The sequence below is a fragment of the Triticum dicoccoides genome, chromosome 6A (genome assembly GCF_002162155.2).
Source record: "Triticum dicoccoides isolate Atlit2015 ecotype Zavitan chromosome 6A, WEW_v2.0, whole genome shotgun sequence".
Taxonomy (NCBI): Eukaryota; Viridiplantae; Streptophyta; class Magnoliopsida; order Poales; family Poaceae; genus Triticum; species Triticum dicoccoides.
Window position 1 is genome coordinate 603,023,748 of NC_041390.1, and position 20,870 is coordinate 603,044,617.

The following is a 20,870-nucleotide window of genomic DNA, read 5'->3' on the forward strand; positions in this document are numbered from 1 at the left end:
CGAGGTCACCGCCGGGTTGATGTTGCGGTGCGCCGGAGCGACGTAGTGGCCGTGGTTGCTGCCTTCGGTCCGTGGGTTGGTCTTGTTCCCAATATATGCATGCGGAAAACATCACATAGTAATTGATTAGCATATTTGTTTAATCAAAACGAGAGCAAACGAACGAGACATGCATTCGAGGATGGTCAGTCGTTGCTTCCTCACAGAACGAATAAAAATACGGCAATTAGTAATCCCTGGTTGCATGCATGCCCGACGTTCTGTCGCAGCCGTCCGCAGCCTGCCGTCGCGCCGTGCACTACGCCCAGTCGTCTCCGCCGCCAGCACGCGGAAAGGCCGGCCGGGGTGCCGCTGTGGTGGAGTTCCCGTCGTTGCATGTTCCTTCGATTTTGCAACGCATCCAGACGGAGCTCCCATGTAAGCATTGGGGTCAATTGACCCTAAAGAAATTAGGTAATCCTTCATTAGTCCTTCAGTAGTTTAGTACTAATTACTGTTTATTTAGACAAGATGACCCCGCTGTCATAGACATGACCCCATCAAACATTTTTTCTAGCTTCGTCCACGATCTCCACCATACAAAGCCTCCGCCACGAGCGCTAGATGGAACCGCCGCATCCAGTGGCGCCACCAACGCATCCGTGGAGGCCCCCGTCTTTCCTTCTCTTGATGCGAGTTGCTCTCACGGTAGAGTCCAAGTGCTGATCACGTGTTAGAGTAAAACGAGATTGAAAGCAAAAGGACAATCAGTCCTGGTTTCCATTGACTCTCAAGTATATATACATTTAGAAGAGGTGGGAAGAAGAGGTTTCTATAGAAAGAGAGAAGGGACATGACTATTCAAGGTTGGGCACACCCCTTTACTAATGATTATTCATTAATTAGCATGTGCTAATTAATCTACTAATTAATTCTTAACAATTTACAAAAAGATTACGCTAGACATGGTGGTTTCTATCAAAAAAGTGAAAAGTCACGTTTTCTGATAACCTAGCTCTTAGGAGGTGTTTGTTTTCAGGGACTTTTTTATGTAGGGACTAGAAAAAGTCCCTCTTAGAGACTTTTTTATCAAACGGGAAGGACTTTTTAGGGACTAAACTAGGCATTTTGGACTAAATGAACAAGACTCTCAAGGAGAGTCTTTTTGGGGACTTTTTCAACAATGCCCCTCCATGCATTTAATGGCCCGCCACCTCATGGTGTTGTTTGATTGTTATTTTTCTATATACTAGGGGCAACATGGTCATTTAATAACCTCTAGAAAGGGACTAGGGACTTTTTAGGTTGTGTTTGGTTCTCTAGTCCTAGGACTTTTTTTAGTCCCAACTAAAAAGTCCCTCCCTGTTTGTTTCCATAGACTAAAAAGTCCCTAGTCCTTTCCTAGAGGTTATTAAATGACCATGTTGCTCCTAGTATATAGAAAAATAACAATCAAACAACACTATGGGGTGGCAGGCCAATAGGTGCATGAAAGGGCATTGTTGGAAAAGTCCCAAAAAGACCCCTAGTTTAGTCCCTAAAAAGTCCCTCCCGTTTGGTAAAAAAGTCTTTAAGAGGGACTTTTTCTAGTCCCTACACAAAAAAGTCCCTGGAAACAAACACCCCCTTAGTCTCTGAAAACAAACAGGGAGAGACTTTTTAGGAACTAGAGACTTTTTAGTTGGGACTAGAAAAAATCCTAGGACTTATGAACCAAATAGGGCCTTAATGTGATGGTTTCTTGCAATTTACTCCAGAATAACCCGTTCTTTTTCGATGGATTATATATTTACAATACTAAAGCCTGTTGTGCAGGATCTATTTTCTCAATGATGGTTTCCGTGTTAAAAAGGGGGAGTACCTTAGAACTCATCTAGATGAGACGTAATTTGATCTCATTCACCTGAAAAATAAGAATGGATACAACCCACGTCAGCACACACGCATCTTATAGTATCACATCCAATGACTATAAAAGGTGAATGAGACCAAATTAAATCTCATCTAGATGAGTTCTAGCAAAACTGTTAAAAAAAAGGGAGAAATGCAGCCGAAGAGAAGCCTGTCTTCCACCCACGAAACCAGAAAACAGCAGCCATCACATCACAATCACTTGCGTGCAAATGCCACCAAACCAAACTTGGGAGCCCATGCAAGGAAGGCACAAGGAAGCTTAGGAGCCCATGCCACCCAAGCCGGCACGGCGGCGGGTGAGTCGATCGGCGGCCGTGAGTGGAACACATCGGCCGACTACGCTACACCCTACACGCATAGGGCCTCGCTCGCAAGTCACTTGTCCGAACCAGCCACAAGCAATGCCTGTCTTACTCCGATCACGAAGCAACTCCGCCATAGTAGACTAGCAGTAGCACTCTACCGGCCCGGAAAGAAAGAAGAGGATTACCGGCGAAATCTTCCTTCCTTTCTCTTACTTCCCGGCCTGGCTCACTCCACCCGCTGCCACCTTAAAGAAACCAACCGATGCAGATTATCCATCCAGCAAGCACCGATCCGTCCGTCTAAAACCCCTGATCCAAAGACAAAAAAGATACTATCGGAGTAACCATGGGGCTGTGCGCGTCGATGCTGCGACGGAGGGCCAAGCAGCGGCACCCGGAGCCGAGGCGCGGCACGCCGACGGCGCTATTCGTCGTCAGGGGCGAGGGCGACCGCCGGCCGGAGGCGCTCGTGCTCCGGGTGCAGGACTCCGGCCGACCGCAGCTCCAGAAACCACCTGCTAATGTGGCACCCAGAAGGCAGGAGAGATGCAGCCGGCAGCAAGCCGCGGACGCGCCGGACAGGACGGTCCGTGCTCAGGCTCAGCCTCCTCGGTTGGGTAGTGCCAGTACCAGAAGCACCGCCGGGATCGAGCCGGGTGCGCCGCTGTGCACGCGCAAGACGGCGACGGCCGGCCGAGGGGACCCGGTGATGCAGGGGCGGTACGGGACGCCGTCGATGGCACCACCGACGACAACGGCCTCGCCGCTGATAGTGCCCGGGACGCCGGCGTCGGCGGCGATGACGCCGGGGCGGCCGGTGTGGCAGAGGAGGATACTGATGGGGATGCGGTGCGAGCTGCCGCGGTTCAGCGGCCTCCTGCTCTACGACGAGCACGGCCGGCCGATGCACATCGCCACCCCGGGCCGAAGGAACCACCGCCAGGTATGCAGAGTACTCCCTCCATCCGCGAATAAATGTACTTCTAGCATTTGTCTTAAGTCAAAATTTTAAAACTTTGACCAACTTCATAAAAAAAAAGTAGCAACATTTATGGCCTTAAATTAGCATCCCTAGATCCGTTTTGAATTATACTTTCATAATATATAAATTTGATGTCATATATATTACTACTTTTTTGTATATAGTTGGTCAAAATTTTAAAACTTTGACTTAGAATAAAAGCTAGAAGTACACTTATTTGCGGACGGAGGGAGTAGGCTTGCAATATATGGTTGCTTCTGAACAATACAGAGTTCAGATTGATGTACTCCGTTTTGACCTGTTTTTCTCCAGGGGAAGAAGAAGACTGCCACTGCCAGGACACCTTCCACGACAACTCTCAGGGACCTCCTATAGTTAGTTTGTTTGTTGCGACCAGTTGACAGAGGCTGAAGGAATACTCTGCTGTAAAACAGCAAACACAAGTCATGTGAATATGTGATACTTATATGAAATGGATTCGCTGTTCATAGAAGACATTTGTTTTACTGACCAAGCTTCTCATGTGACATGGTTAATTATGCCATGTCACATTGTCCTAGACCAAGAATTGGTCGTGCTGTTATTCTAGAAAAAAATAAAGAATTGGTCGTGAAGGCAGGTTAAGGTTAAGTTTAAGCCCCTGCCTCCTCCTGTTTGGCTCTGCTATGAACTGAGCACAGCAACCCAGACAAGAAGCAGAATGAAACTGAAACTATGAAGCAGACACCTAAGTGCCACTGCCTGACAGCACACAATGCACTTTGCAATCAATTAGGAGTGATGGACACTTCTTTGCACATCAACTAATACACAGGCTGAATAAAAAAGAAAAAGGAGAGAGCCCCAACTGAACACTACCCAACAACAACAGGCTATATATGATTTCCCGCATGCTTCCTCCACTAGGCTTCTGTTTCTCTTCAGTCATCTCCAGCACATTCCAGCCATGGAGCCTGTCTAATCCCGAACCCCGACCGGACCGGCGATAAGCGACGACGCCGTTGCACTTCCCCCCACCCCCACGGTGTCATGTCATCGGAGCCCGACGGGGAGACCACCGCCGCGACTGGCTTCTTCCGTTCCTCCATCAGATCATCAGTGTCTATACGCGAGCAACGACACAGTTAGCGAGAGATGACATGGTCAAGGATCATCGATCACTTCCCAAATCTCAAGCACTTGTTGTGTTTCACTTCGCCCATGCTCGACGGCGGTACCTGCGGCGCCTTTGTCGCTCGCTCCTTCGCCAGCTTCTCCATCGCGTTCACGAACTTCTGCAGGTGCCGGATGTACTCGGGGTACGTCTCCAGGTTGCAGTGGCCACCACCTTTGACCCACAGCGGCTCGTACTTCTCCTTCGCTAGCTCCCATAGGCGCTTGCCGTGCGAGAAGTCAACGATGTCGTCCGCCGTGCCCTGAAATGTGATTCAGCAAAGTCCAGATCAAGCAAAGATCCAGCTGGAAGTGACCATAAAGCATATCATAATCTTGAGTCTTGGCACAATGATAATGAAACCACAAACATTTTGAACTCCAGCTAATTAGACGTTTAAATACAATATTTAAGTCTGCATTCGGAGCAGGCTTCATAGGGGACACCAATAAACGCAGACTGTCCATATGCATCAGGAGTCCAGGACACCACCACCAAGTTCTTGTGGTGGCAACTATCATATGTTTTTTTTAATCTATTTTTGTAGTTTCAAAGGCTGAGAAGATAAGCTTCCTTTATGGGAAGGAACAAAATCATAGGAGTTCCATCAGAACACACAAATCAATGAGATAGACTTGCTATGAGAAAAAGATGACTGGACATCAATGCAAAAGGTAAGTGAGTCCCTACTCACATGTATAACCAGCACTGGACATTCGACCTGCTTTATTTTGTCGATGTTCTGCAATCGTTGGCAGTAAGGTGATGATTAGAAGAATAAACGACCGGCATTTCAGAACCAAAGTGAAAAGGCGTATAACCCAGACTTCCAGACTTACCTTGAAGATATCAAACCAAAGTGTCACTTTCACTGGATACAAAACGCGTATGCCTGACAGAATACCGCTGTGAAGGACGACCCCTCTTAGTTTCTCCAAACGTGAGGCCAAGTGCAACGTCGGTCCGCTTCCAACTGATTGCCCATACAGGATCAGATCCTCTTGCCCTATCCCATACTCCTTTTTCAAACAGTCGTAGACAGCCTCTATGTCGTAGTACGTGTTATACTCCGATGGCTGCCGAAGCGGAAAACAAGATCGAAAAAAGGAGCGTAGTTAGGTTATGTATTCCACACAAGGAAAAATGTACCACTCAGCTACCTAATATATATAAGTGCATACACATGAACATGTCTACTATCATTTATTCTGCTATAACAACAATTGTCTCCCATGTAAGTGTACAACAGTTCACAAAATCTATGTATTGCATATGGGAACAAGCACACATGCTAGTTCATTATTTGATTGGCCAAAGGAAGGTTTTGAGTAGGGACCGATAACCGATAAGTGTTGGGGCTGTTGGTCCCTTACTTTAGCAACTTTGTCAAAAGGATGACAACCAGAACAAAGGTAACATCATGGACTAGAATAGCAGAAAGCGAGTATGACTTTTGGGGTGTTTGTAGTGCATATGAATGAAAAAGCATGACCAACCATTTGCCGATGTCCTTTTATAGATGAGGCCAACAAAGATGGGAGTGGCTAATAATTATTATTTGCTTTTAAGAAAGGGTGCCCACACACCTATCGAAGAACACAAAGCTGATTATGAGAAAAGGATAGGGAGCAATGCAATCCAATAGTTGTCAGTAATTGATGAAAATGTGGCACTATCATATACAGGGGACATCATGATCACAAAATTTGAGAGTTTATGTAGGAATGGGACGTGACAAAAAAAGACAGCTTAACTGCAGATTTAAGCAACAGGAGAACCGCGTTCGAGTTCTTATAATTACTTGGGGATTCAGATTCTTACTTTTCCTGTAGAGGCCCCATATCCTGAATAGTCATAGCTGCACAAGAAAACCAAGTAAACAGATTTAGTAGATTCGTCGGAGTAAAATCCCATCAGCAAGATCCACCAGGCAAGAAATCTGCAGTCCTATCAGATTCAGGTAGAAACTACTTTTCAATTGGTGTAAAATACTCAAAAGTCTCAAAAGTCAAGCAGTAGACATCAACAAGATCCAGCAGGCAAGAAATCTCACAAATATGAGATGTGACAATATCCCATAGAAAACGCAAATTTGAAGATCTATTGGATTGCCCACCAAAGGGAACGTGCAGGTTGTCATCTGCAGTGCAACCACCACAAGGAAACAACCGTATACTGCAATACTCAGCACTCTCATATCTTCGATCCCTTATAACACACAACACCAAATGGCCTTACAATGCATCTATGCCACATGCACGGTGACGTCTGAACGCTCATAGTCATTGGTGAATCGATGGCCACTAACTGACTGACAATGCTGAAAGCAACATCAGCAGAAGAGCACACATGGGAGCAATCGTTAGCATCAGCATCAGAGCAGAACCTGATGATATGGTACTACAATAATTGAAGCCGTTGAAAAACCTGGGATCTTCTCCCCGGATTAATTAACCTCAGACCTGGTACTATAATCAAAGGTAGGCGACTGGCTGTTTGTTTCTACCCCGGAATTGTGACTAGGATAGGATATGGTTGGAGCAGATTATCTCCACGAAGAAGCAAAACCCAAATTGTGTCTGAATCAAACTTAAAAAAATTAAAAATGAAGCAGGCTATTCAGCAGAGAGTTATCCAGCGGATCTTCTCCGGGTCAATCAAAAAATTCCGAACGCCACCTAATTCATTATTTATTCACGGTTGGCTGACTAGCAGACGACAAAGATGAAGCTCCGATTAAATCCTCCTCGAACCGAATCAGCATGCGCTGGAGCCAGAAAACAACTCCGGATACGGAATATTACGAGGAATACGACCACCAACAGCCTGCCAAATCCAATCGGAAGTGCAGAAGATGAACCTGAATATCGATTGCGCAGGTCGCAGGTGAATGCGGGAGCATGACGCGGCCGTGTGAGGGAAACTAGAGGCTACGGAGGCGGGGAGGGGAGAGGGAGGGGTGGGGGCGGGCTGACCACATGATGTTGACGCGGAGGTGGGAGCGGAGCTCCATGAAGAGGCCGAGCATCTGGCCGAGGTCGGCGGCGTTGCCGTGGGAGTAGAGCAGCGTGAGGCGCGCGGTGGGGTAGCGCCAGAAGGCGGCGACGACGCGCGTCCCGGCCCTGGTGGGCAGCGCGTGCACGTCGACGTTGGCGTCGGGCAGCACCCCCGTCATCCGCAGCCCGCCCTCCTCCGCCGCCACCTCGTACGTCGCCGGCTCCGGCGGGAAGAAGGCCAGCCGCGCCGCCACCGACGACGTCACGTTCCCCATCCCCTCCTCCGCCTCCGCCCTCCGCCCTCCGCCCTCCGGGAACGGCTGGCTGGCTATTCCTGGTGGGGGCCCTCCGAATTCCGCAACGTGAGAGCCGGCCAGCTAGCGCCCCGCCCCTCCGCTTATGAGGGAGGCGCCCCGCTCCTTTTGGCCGGGCCTCCTCGCTCTGCTTTCGGTCTGGTTTGGTTTGGTTGTGTGGCGTGTCGACGGAGGAGGATGGATGGCAAGTCCACTTCCGTTCCTCCTTCTCTTGGACGGGCGCGTGTAAATGCGGGGAGAAATGCGGGTGGGAGACAACGAGAGATCCTACTCCCCGGCCTGTACGGGAGTCGACGTATGCAGAGTATGCTAGAAATACCCTCTCTTTTTGCGATGGATGGATGTAATTGAGTGATTGTATTTCGTTGAAATTTTAGAAACATAAATCCTAAGGCCTCTTTGGTTCATAGATCAAATTGTAGGAGAAAAAATGTCTACCACAACGCAGTGACGACTGAACGCTCATGGTCATTGGCAGATAGACGACTTCCCGAACAAGGCTACAATAATGTTTGCCCGACTCTGATGAGGGAGGGGCCATGACGGCGGTGTGGCTTCGGCTGGCTCCAGTGCTTGTAGTCGTCGTTAGGTGGTCTACGAATTCAAAAAAACTTTTGATGTTTTTTGTGCTATCTTGACAGTTGATGAATAGATCAAAAGCTTTTTTTAAAACAAACAGAGCGTCAAGCATGGTTTTGATCTCTGGTGTGCTTGAAGTACCACTGCCATGACCATCCACCACCTGGGTGTTTCTCAAATGTGTGTGTGCATTGTCTAAGGTTAGAAAAATGGTTGTTTCTCAAACGTGTGTGTGTATTTTCTAAGGTATAAAAAAGAAGAAGAAAGGAAACAACCATATAGGTCAACTGCATTTTCTCTTCTGAACGAGCTATTGACAAGGTACTGTAACGAACATGCTAGGCACATTCCACCCAAGAATGAGTTAATCGTGAGTGTGTTATAGGGCAACTCCAATGCACGATCCCAAATCATTCAGTTGCGTCCGTTTGAGGATAGACGGACACAAAATACGACCCAACTTGTGGGAGCAAACGGACAGACGTTTGTTTTTAGTTCGCTTCCAATCCATTCTCGGCCCAACTATCGGCCGCATTTGCGTCGAAACGGACACGCGCTGACGGCGTGACGCGTCCTCGTGTCCTCCCCTGGCCCGCCCGTCGGGGAACACAGGCGCCCCTTTTCTTCCCCAGCCCCCCCTCCCCTCCCTCGAACCCTACCCCGCCATCATCATCGCCGCCATTTTCTCGGCCAGCCCCTGCTCGGCGCACCCCCCTCCTCCTCCTGCCGCCCACCCCTCTGGCATTTGTCTCAGCCGCGTCGTTGTCCTGTCGGGCCGTCGGATTTGAGCGCATCTGGCCGCCTCATTTGTGCGGATCTGGCCACCGGTGAGCTGTGCCTAGCCAGGGATTGGCCGGGCACCGGAACGCACAGCCCCCGCAACATCTCTGCGTCGCATGCAGGCATGGACTCCGCCTCTAGCCGCTCGGATCTACCCCGCCTTAACGGCGCCGGCAAACATACGCCCGGCCGTCGTTCGAGGTCGGCGCTGGCCCAGCGGGTGCTCAGCTCATCTTTGCCGCTCATAAAGTGCGACGACTACGAGCGGCAGGTCATTCGCCGCGTTTCTACCACGCCGAAACATCCAAGGTGGGTGTTCATCAAGTGCGAAAAAGATAAGGTATATGCTTTTTTTTCTTCGGTTGTGCTTTCGGATTCGGCGTAATTTCAATAGCTCTTGGCTCACACGCAAAATTGTATGTAGGATGGATACAAATTCTGGTATTGAGAAGAAGAATACATCGATCTTTTGATTGGGCAAAATATGATAGATGCTCGTGCACTCCTTGTTAGAATGGAGGCTAGAGATGAGATTTGATGGGTACTTCTTTAGAATCGAAGAAAAAAGAAATATATAAAATCGAGAATCCGTAGATTAACAATGAAAGCATCAAAAATATATTAATCCAACTTATGAGAGTAGTTATGAAAGTTGGATTTTTTAAATGCCCAGTTAAGATTTGGTTAATGTACTAAAAGATTCATGTAGCCTGATAAGATGCGGCTGAAATTCGGCCGTCCATTGGGCGAACGGCCGACGCATCCACAAATTCGGATGGACACCATTTCACTGTCATCCTCAAACAAACGAAAATCGAATAAAACGAACGTGTGTTTGAGGTCCTACGTTGGAATTGCCCTTGAACAAGTTCCAAATAGAAGAAGAAAAAGTAATTAACCGCGGGTGGTAACGTGGTCAAGATTCGGTCAAAAGAAAAACGAAGAGCAGAGCATGGATAGTTCTCTGGGTGTTTGCGTGCGGCGAATGACTAGCCGACTGACGGGAGTGATGGCGGCTGCTGAGTGACTGCTCCGCTCTGCTCGAGCCGAGTGATGACTGGTGAGACTGCGTGCGGGCCCAGCCCACTGTCACCCCGGCCCCACGCCAGCTGCCACGCCTCGAGATCCCCTCGTTGATGCCATCTCCCATGCGCCGGGAAGGGAAGCGCACAAGTGTTTTTTTCTTTTTCACTGCAACATTTCGCCTGTCCTCCTGCTGCCGGTTGACACCACTTTCGCGTACGAACTGTGCCGATTTTCCTTTTGGTCTCGCGGACACCTCGATGAGGCGGGGATTCATGTATTCATTGTAGAAGAAGAGATGCGTTCGGTAAAATGGAAAGAACCACGCGAAAACCAGATACAATTGGCGCGAATCCTCACCAGTCGGTCGATTTGACGATGGAAACTCGAGAATAAAAATGCGCCAATAGCACGCCAACACACCAACAGATGTCATCGGAGCGGATCCTCGCCATATCGTGCCCCCCTAGCATCCCCCGTCGAGCAAGCCAGGTTCGGCGTGGCCTGCCTACGGAGGGCTATGAAAAAGGCCGACCGAGCTAGAAATGGAGCATAGATATGAACATTTTGGGCTATCCGGACACGTACTTCGAGAAATGGTTTATGAATGTTTGTTACCGGGTGCAACAAGATCCAGTTGGTAAGGATAAAATACCCTTTCGTATTTGTATGGATTTCTGGAATTGATAACCATAGAGGAGCCCTCTTTACCATTCTGTATAAATGGACTATTCTATTTTCGATAGTCATATTGGTGATTTGGAGGAGATTTCTCGAAAAGTCTTTAGTGCTCATTTCGGGCAACTTTCCATTATCTTTCTTTGGCTGAGTGGCATGTACTTTCATGGCCCCTGTTTTTCCAATTATGAAGCATGGCTAAGTGATCCTACTCACATTGGACCCAGTGCTCAGGTAGTTTGGCCTATAGTAGGGCAAGAAATATTGAATGGTGATGTAGGCGGGGGTTTCCGAGGAATCCAAATAACCTCTGGGTTTTTTCAGCTTTGGCGAGCATCTGGAATAACTAGTGAATTACAACTCTATTGTACTGCAATTGGTGCATTGATTTTTGCAGCGACTCCGGACCAGAAGCACCGCACGATCGACCATGTCACAAACACCACTGCCGCAAGAGGGGGGGTGCTGAAAATGCGTCGCCCCAACTTTGAAGGGGATGATCAAATTAAGCACGCTTCCGGACCCTTTGTCACCTTCAACTTCTGGTGCTTCAACGACCACCGGCTAGGGCCACTGTGCCGCCCCGACAAAGACGAAGGCGCCCATCGAGTCCACGGGTCTGTGGAGATGAGTACATTTTTTCCTGCAAAATTTCAATGTACCAAGCAAACATGATTATCCACTGGAAGCAGGAATTGGTAGTAGGGCGATACCGGTGAAGCATCCACCACACAAAGGGTTTAAATGTATGCATATTTTTTATGTATTCACATTGCTTCTAATTGAATCTCCCAATATGTCAACTCACCTTGGCTTGTTCCTAGTTATACCTGGCCATATCTCGGGTCGGGCCAAAAAAGCCCGTTGCTGAAAACCCAGGCCTAAGCCCGGCCCGACCACCGGGCCTACTAAATCGGGCCCAAGCCCAAAAAAGCCTGACATGACCCGGCCGCTCTGGCCCGACCACGGCTAAAAACCCATTTTTCGCAGGCCCAAGCATGGCCCGATCTGCCCGACGGACTAAATTTTTAGGCCCGAGCCCGGCCCGGGATTTTCAGGCCAGGTCGCGTCAGGTCATCTGGGCCGGGCTGCCCATGGCCACGTATGTTGCTAGTACTTTTTGTCAGAAGGCGAGAGAGAAAACCAGAGAATAGTGCGCATGCATGTGGTCTATCCCTACACAAAGTCCATACAGTTTAATTTTCTTTTGATGTTTTAGAAAATTTATATCTTTCAAACTAAAATTCCATTTTTTATTTTTTATATATTTGAACTCCAAGCGCCAAGACCTTTAGAACAAGATCAATTTTGGATGCGTTCAAACATGTTTAAATTTCAATGTTCCAAATGAGTGAAATCAATTTTCTGGAAATAAGTGGAATAACTTTTTTGAATTTAGTGAAACCAATTTTTTTTGAAATGAGTGAAATTTATTTTTCATGCATATGAAACATATTTTAGTGTGAAATATGTGAAACTTATTATTTTAAAAATGTGAAACTAGTTACTTACACAATGTGAAGCTGATAACTTCAAATTATTTTAATTACTGAAACATTGTTTTGAAACGAGTGAATTTTTTTTAAATGATAGTTTTCTGAAGTAAGTGAAACCAAACCAATATTTTCATACACATGACACATATTTTGGTGTATGTTAAACTTATTATTTCAAATATATGAAGCTGGTATTTTCAAATATATGAGTGGAATATTTTAATAAGAAAATCATTTTTTCAGATGTACGAACTCAGGTTTTTTTAATGCGTGAAATTAGACTTTTGAAAAAAAATGAAAATGAGTTTTTAAATATACGTGAAACCTTCTTTTTTAAAACAAGTGAAATGTGTTATATGAAATGAATGGAATCAGTTTTTTAAAATGGGCTAAATGTGTTTTTGAAATGAGTCAATTGTTTCTAGATGACTAAAATTTGGTATTGAAACGAGTGAAATCATTTTTTCAATGAATGAAATTAGTTTTATGAAATGAACAAAGGTAGTTCTTTGAAATGACTAAAACCTATGTTTTCAAATGTGTGAAATTGATGTTCTCAAATCCGGTAAAAAAGTGCGGAATTGATTAATAAAAATTTATTAAACATGTTTTTTCATAATATACGAAAGATATTTCAATGTGTTTGTGAGTTCCATTGTCCATTTTGTGAAAATATTTGAAACCGTAGAAATCACTTCTATGAAATAGTGAAACATTTTAAGGTTTAATGAAAGTGATTTTAAATATAATTGAAAAATGTAATTCGAACATATCCAAAATTGATCTTGTTCTGAAGGTCTCCACACACGAATTCAAATATAAAAAAATGTTTCGATAGTGAACGTTTTATTCAAAAGATATGAATCATTATAAATATGAGGATGGAAATAAAATGTGTGTCCAGTGTATGGGGTGAGAGAATGCATGCATGCACCGTTCTCTCCACTCCCTCTCTCACTCCTCTGTAAAAGTTGAAACCGACTGACGCAAAAGGAGGGAGTCCCATTCTACATGTCAATACTCACAACAATGAAATTTCTAGTAAAAGGAACATCTGGCGACTTTATAAGTTGTGAGGGCTCACTCTATCCCCAAATCCTCTTTTATTCCCTACCTATATTATCTATCCTCTCTTTTTTATCAATGGGTTTAAGATTCATTACCTCTCTCATTCTACTATTTCACAAAGGAATGCGAAGAGAACTCAATGGATCGTATCCTATTCATTGAATATATTTCTTTTTTATTAGAGTATCAGCAAGAAATCTTGGTTATTCACTCTATTTTAAGTATTATTTAAGTAAACCGTGCATAATGCATATTCCCCATTTTCAAAACTTTTTTTGGGGGGGGGGGGGGGGCTTTGGCCCCCAGCCTTGGATCAAGTTGTGAAGGATTTTCTTTAGGCGAGCTTAGATTGGATTTTTTATCAAGCTCCTCCATTGCATACAATACTTAGTTCATACCCAAATTTTTAGTGAACTGATGAGATCATGGGCGCCGACGATTTCTGCCTGAGTTTGCTAAACCTCGTAGGTGTTCCTGTTTCTCACGATGCTTTCATACATATTTACATACGGAGAGCTAAACAAAAATAACCGTCACGCAAGTGAACTAGTGCGACGTGCGTAGGATTTAAACGTAGGAGCGGACGTCACCCTTCAGTCCCATCTAGCCCTGGTAAGATGATCATCACTCAACGAGGATCATCAACTATTAACTAAGGTTAGCGAACTCATTAACCCCATTACTGGTAGATAGGATTAGGAGCTAGTTAATGCCACCTTTGGTTTCATGTATGCATGACGGATTCTGCAAATCCCACTAAACATATGTGCCTTTAATGACTTCATTGCATGCCATTCAATACAGAACGAAATCTTCTTTGTCCGCACAGCCTACCATTTAGAATGGAACCACCAGTTCGGAGGTAGATCATTTCCTTTGGCTGCATCAGACCTTCTTCTAATAATCTTGTTTGGAAGAAACTATCGGATCTGAAGATTCATAGGAAAGTTTAGATTTTCTGTTGGAGGACTCTTCATGGCATACTACCTTTAAAATGTATTCTTACTAATCGACATATTGGCCATGAGGGTCATTGTCCTATTTGCAACAAAGGATCCGAAGATGTCAGGCACCTTTTGTTCACTTGTGGCAAGGTTGTTTATCCATGGGAGAGACCAAGAATTGAGAGCCTAATTCAAGAAGCTATAGCTACTGGTTTGTCGGGGTCAGTGGTCCTTGAACATATATTCATATCTTCGTCAGCTTTGATGCATGGTAAAAAATCAGTGGAGATTCAAGCGGTGGTTGCAGTAGGTTGATGGTACCTTCGGTGGTTGAGAAGGCAGACCACACATTCGGAAAGGGTGCCCCTGTTTCGTCGTTGGCCGGTTTCGGTTCTGGCAATTGCTACAAATAATGCAAATCTGAATCGACGAAACATCCAAAGTAATATCCGTAAATGGTCCAAAAAAACCTTAGTTATTTGAGGCTAAACGTTGATGCATCATTTGAGGCGTAAATGGATCTTTCATTGCAGGCAAGTGTGTCTACAATCCACATGCAGCAAATGCGGCAATGATGGAGGCTTTAGCTATGCGGGATGGACTACATCTTGCAAATCATATTGGAGCTAACAAGGTGCAGGCGAAATTTGATACGATTGAAGTCATTAGCTTTTATCAAGGACAAATGCAATGGTGGGACTCGGCAGCAGCGATATATGCTGATTGTGTGAACACGTCACTTCAAATTGGAACCGTTGATTTCAAACATTGTCCTAGAGATGCGAACGGTGTGGCCCATGAGCTATTTACTCAAAACCACCACATTATGGACTAGGGTAACAGATCGGTACCACATTCGAGGCAGTTCACAAAAAACCACCAACAATGGGGCTAATCTGTAATGCGGAGCACTGACGCTGCGTTTTAGCCCAGAAAATAGTGAATCCGACAGTGGGTCCCGCCTGTCGGGCTGACGTGGTGCGTGTTGACGGACGTCGTTAGACGGCGAGAGACAGCCGTTTCGGCGCGCCCGTCTACTAGGTCAAGCCGTTCCCCCCGTCAATTCAGTACACCCCTCGATTCAGTCCTTCCCCGCTCCGCTCCGATGGCGACCAGCTCCGGTGGCGACGGCGCACACGGAGTCGACGGAAGCGGCGACGACGCACTCAGCGGCGAGCGCAGTGGTACTACTTCAGGGCAGAAGCGGCTGCGCTCGCAATGCGGAGGCATCGGCCCCCACACCGATGGCGGCTGCGACCTAGATCCAGAGTCGGCCGCGGCGGTGGGCCTGTTGTCGGAGCCTGGTACCGAGGAAGCAGCTTCGCAGATTGGTCCCGAGGATGTGCTCCCGTTCGCCCCATCTTCAGCTAGGTAATCTAAATCTTTCAAAATATGTTCTTTCAATCTTTCCTTACTACTGGATCTGTTTTATACATTGAACAAAGATTCTAGTTCTGAATATTGATTTGTTAGTCATTTAGAAGTGATTGTTGTCCTGAATATTTATCGAATATCACATCTTCAGTCAGGGTTCAGTTATGTTAGTAGTATTGTAGGGTTCTGGATTTTTGGAGAAAATCACACTGTAGTGTTCATTTATGTTATAGTCATGTTACTATAATTGACTTGGTAATTTTGCTTACACTGCATTGTAATGGTGAGCTATATTAGGCCTGAAGATATTCATTTGTCTATGCTAGTAATGTTAGTACTAATTTGATGGTTCTAATTTTTTTTAATAGTGCATTCTAATGGTCAGATATAATGGCCAGTTATGTTGATACAATTGACTTATTAATATTCATTTGTATGTCCATTTTAGGCCTGAGTGTCGGTGTCAAAACGGGCGGATCTCGGGTAGGGAGTCCCGAACTGTGTGTCTAGGCCGGATGGTAACAGGAGGCAAAGGACACGAAGTTTTACCCAGGTTCGGGCCCTCTTGATGGAGGTAAAACCCTACGTCCTGCTTGATTAATATTGATGATATGGGTAGTACAAGAGTAGATCTACCACGAGATCGGAGAGGCTAAACCCTAGAAGCTAGCCTATGGTATGATTGTTGTTCTGTATGTTGTATATTATATCGACTAGCATGGCCCTGGTTTATATAATGCACCAGAGGCCTAGGTTAACAAGAGTCCTAGCCGAATACGCCGGTGAGGAGAAGTCCTTGTCTTGATCGCCAAGTCTTTGTGGAATCTTCCTTGTACGCGGCAGCTGTCCGAACTGGCCCATGAGTATACGGCCATGCGGGGCCTCGGCCCAATCTAATAGACCGGGAGACGACGTGGTGAGTACCCCCTAGTCCAGGACACCGTCAGTAGCCCCCTGAACCGGTCTTCAAGTTAGGGACGCTCCTCGATTCTTCTGAACTGTTCTTCATCTTCGATCATTGGTCTTGAAAACTGGTTCAACAAATCTTCTTTATCTTCAATCTTGAGGATCGCCGAAATGCATTCGACGAGTTAACACATCGGGTATCCGAGGAGCCCCTTTAAGTTTCCGGCCTTTACCAATGCCTTGCTATTTTTATGCCACACCTCGGGTTTGAAATTGTTCCCGGGCGGCAGCGTCCTCTTGCGTCCGAGCTCCAACGCCGGACTGTATTCGAGGTATCTTTTGCAACCGAGCACCAACGCCGGACCGCTTCCCAGCTCTAACACCGGAATGTATCCGAGCTCCAATGCCGAACTATGTATCCGAACTCCAACGCCGGACTATATCCGAGGTGTCGTAAATCACCTTGGTTCAAAGAAGTTTGAAGGAGTTTAGTTGAGCTTAATGCCGGAAATGCCCTCTATGGAGCTAGCCACTAGCGCCCGAGCTTTATGTCGGGTTGCTTCCGAGGTGGTGCACCACCCCGAATGTGGGCCGATTTTTGTGAATATTTTTTATTGGTGCAATTTATTCTCTGTCGAGATATATAGCCAGTAGCCCTCAAGGTGTGTATCGGTCTAAAACCCGAGATGCACCTGAAGGATGACGTAAGACCGCTGATCCCAGTAGCCGCTGAGACTCAGGTTGATTTGCAAAATCAGCCTGAGGATCAAGTCCAAGCTCGGCAGAATACTTTGGCACACTAAAAGCGGCATGCTCAGTCCTCGAGACTCAGGTTGGGTGCGGCCGACCAACCTGAGGATCAAAATCTCCTCGGAAACTATATTGCACATAAAATTTTCTACATTGGACAAGCAATGCAGTAGCCCCCGAGACACTGGTCGGGTGGTAACACCAGATCAGGGGATCAATGTGCCCCTTTAATATTTGTAAATAATAAGCCCGAAGCCCAGTAGCCCCGAGCCTTAATGCGGGCACGGGTGGCCAAATTAAGGATCAATATTCATAGTAAAATCACAAATTATGTGTAATGACTCTATGTATCCAAGTACTTTACGTCATTAATGCTCGGATCCGCATTGTACAAAACTTTGTTGACCGACCATCGGCTTCCACCTCCTCGGCCAGTAGCCGAGGAGTGTTTGTCCTACTTTATAAAGCCTTTATGAGGGCAAAGATTTACAACAAACAAGTCAATCTGGCCATACGGTTTTATAAACAAAGGTACGTAGAGAGTTATATTACTGTTTAACAAAAAAAATGTCTTCCAAAGAAAATAGTCCCGCTATCGGTTCCTTTCTTTGGGTTGTCATGCTAAGCATGATCATTAAACCTCAGCTCTAATGTAAGAGCAAAATATTGAAGATTTAGTTTGGGAAGCCAGTTAGTAGCCCCCGGTAGTGTTTGGCGACAGTCGGGGTCAAGCCGTAAACACTTCGGCCAATGTTATGAACGACCCATCATTTAACATAGTCATCGGATCGTTGACCAGTTTACGCTTATTGTGAAAGTCAGTTTTCGGCTTTCTCCACTGAGGTGCTTAACCATGTGAGCTGGAAGCACAATCGCAGTGGTTCTCCCTTTGCACGCCTAGCCGAACAAAACGGAACGTAGGAAGCAAGTGGAGGAGCCGGGCAACCCAACTATTGACCGAAGACACAATTCGAAACCGATGCATATATAGCAATATCTGAGAATGTTTTTGTCGAATCCCTAAAGGTGTCCGGCGTTGGACTGCGAGACTAATGCTGGAAAAGCACAAATAGTTTAAAGTGCCAAAAAGCTTGGAAAACCAAGAAACGTCAGTAAAAACATGACGTCCGAACAATATCAAGTGTTCGGTGCCAATCCGAAAGTTGGTCTTAGAAAAAAGAAGTGCTTCTGTCGTGCTTTAACATGATACATCCTAACTCAAGACTTTGAGCGGGTCAGCCTACGGCTTCAACCTCCTATCCCGAGGGCGGAGTACTTCTCATCAGGCCAGTTTAGCAAACTAAACTCTAGCGGCTTTGAGAGAGAAATTAGGCTCCCCGGCTAGTGACCGCACACTCGTGTCGAAAAAAGGAGTGATAAATAATAATAAAAAAACTTTGCAACAACTAAGAAGAAGAACACTTATTATAAAACGGCTCAAATAAACTTAAGAGCCCCCAAGTGACTTGGGTAGAAGAATGATTGCATGTACCGAAGTACTTATATCATATCTATGTTCAACCGAACTTTAAACGCGCCTAAACCGACCGTCAGCTTCTCCCTCTTCGGTCAAGGACTGAAAAGTGTTATGTACTCCATCGGTCGAGAATATCGATGGTGTTTCCAATAACCAGGCAATCAGGCCATAAGGCTGTAAGAGAAAAAGCGCGCTCAGGGAACTTATGCTATATTACCGTGAAGTGTAAGAAGCATCTTCGAAGAAAATAGTACCCCCACCGATACCTTTCTTCGGTGCTCATTGTTATTATGAGACTTGTGCAATAGATTTTTTGTACTCATGAGTTCCGTTGTGTGCCGACCATCATTGAAAACTATAAGAGCGCTAGCTTTCGGCTTCACCCAGTCTGAGGTCCGACTCGGGCGACCCGATCGTGACAATCATAGAGGTGCTCCCTTTACTCTCTAGCCGAACAATCAGGAACGTAGGGGTAAACACAGGAGCGAGGCAACCCAGCTTGCAAATCACTTAAGTCAATATGGTGCATATTGTGGCGTAATACACGAACAAGGAACGAAGCCGTACAAGTATAATCATATGCAAGTGGAAAAGCTTCATGAAGGAAGCCCCCAAATGAATTGGGTATTTGAATTTATGCGTTACAAACAAAGTTTGGACAAGGAAATTTTTTACAAGCAAATTTTTTCTAAAAAAAGTATAATGCTTGGTCGAATTGAACACAAGTTAGAAATTAAAGCTTTGAGCATGAAAGCGACTTAGCTGGTTAATGTGTTCGGTATTGATGACGCGGTCCAAGCTTGATGCGGGGCAAGGTTCCATCCTCCAAGCTGGTCCCGAGGTGGCGGAGCGGAGAGCTCGACACGCCGAAGTGGTGACATAGCACGGTCAATGCAGACCGGCAGAGTGACGCCGAAGTCCTCGGATCATTTTCCTGTGCACAAAAAATAGTGCAAACCGGAGATAATAGTAATAATGATAATTAAAAAAATGTTGCATAATAAATAATTTATGCAAAGTGAGGAATAGAAGAAATATGGCCTGACGCCGAAGTCAATGTCGATGCAGGGCGTCGGCATGATGTAGTAAAGGCGTGGCAAAGCCTGAATTCACAGGTCGGCCCGAGCTCCGGATGCGGCGTTCGCCGGACTATGTACGGAAACTGATCGGATCACCACGCGACCGTCGTTAATGCGGTCACCATTTGATAGACCTCTGTACATATCGTGGAAAAATCAGAGTAATAATTCCTTGGAAAAATGAACCCAAACAAGCAAAAAATACTGGGATTAATAGCACCTGGTTTATTTGTTGTAGCAATCCGAAGGAAGGTGATTCCCAAAATTGGGACTCGCTCCGCACACCCACTGCCTGATGGGCGATAAAACGATGGCACGGCAATGCTGGTAAAGGTTGACTCGCCGAGGCAAAGCCCTCGGCCCAGCTAACGTGACGGAGCTGGTCAGCTAGTGACGCCGAAGTGTCCGGAGTAGGTTGATGAAGAGATGGCGAAGCCCCCGGTCCAGCCGAGATGTCGAAGCTTCGACGTCAGCCGATGAGTCGAAGTAGGTCGGCGTGATGGACACCAGCTTGAAGAAGCAATAGTGCGGCCCTGTCGATGCAGGTCGTGACGTGGTCGATGCCGGCTTGATGAAGCGACCGTGCGGCGATGCCGGTACGCCCGCTCCGTGTAATCCGCGGGGCGGCGACGTTGATGATGATTTATCCTTCGCGATGTCGGACTCTTGTTCGGCTTGCCGAGATGATGATCCGAAGAAGTTGAGCTCGGCTAAAGTGACGACGTGTCTAGCGCAGGTCGGCAGCCGTGGAGTAATATTGCCGAACTGGTTTGACTCCAGCATGATGTTGAAGATCACGTTCAAAAGATTTTAAAGTTAGTGGGATGTGTTCGGGAACAAAACACAATACCTCATACAAAACTTCCTTCAAAAGGGATGTCCAAAATCCCGTTCATAAAAAAGATGAACTCGAGTAGGATTCGTTTTCGCACAGAAAACAGATCCGAAAATTGATGCACTAATCGGAAGTTTCCCGGAGTTTGGACGGTCGGATCGAGCTGAAATGTTGAGAGGTGGTAGATATAGGAATTACGCAGCCGATAAACGGTTGGATCTTCCAAAGGACGTCCGAG

The 20,870-nt window shown here is 46.2% G+C and overlaps 2 protein-coding genes across 3 annotated transcripts; one reads left to right on the plus strand and one right to left on the minus strand.

Moving 5' to 3' along the window:
- Window positions 1-2,494: 2,494 nt before the first annotated feature.
- Window positions 2,495-3,634, plus strand: LOC119318318. The gene is made up of 2 exons (XM_037592854.1): window positions 2,495-3,141; window positions 3,493-3,634. The coding sequence occupies exons 1-2, from the start codon at window positions 2,545-2,547 to the stop codon at window positions 3,553-3,555; spliced, it is 660 nt and encodes a 219-aa protein (XP_037448751.1). The 5' UTR covers window positions 2,495-2,544; the 3' UTR covers window positions 3,556-3,634.
- A 247-nt stretch (window positions 3,635-3,881) lies between these two features.
- Window positions 3,882-7,830, minus strand: LOC119318317 (alpha/beta hydrolase domain-containing protein 17C-like). Of its 2 annotated transcripts, XM_037592853.1 has the most exons (6): window positions 7,309-7,827; window positions 6,155-6,191; window positions 5,173-5,409; window positions 5,028-5,075; window positions 4,398-4,595; window positions 3,882-4,282 (listed from the first exon to the last, which is right to left on the minus strand). In XM_037592853.1, exons 1-6 carry the CDS (start codon window positions 7,602-7,604, stop codon window positions 4,268-4,270), a joined length of 831 nt encoding a protein of 276 aa, XP_037448750.1. In that variant the 5' UTR covers window positions 7,605-7,827; the 3' UTR covers window positions 3,882-4,267. The 2 variants fall into 2 exon arrangements, with proteins under 2 accessions (XP_037448750.1, XP_037448749.1); XM_037592852.1 differs by having other exon boundaries at window positions 3,882-4,595; window positions 7,309-7,830.
- Between the last annotated feature and the right edge of the window lie 13,040 nt (window positions 7,831-20,870).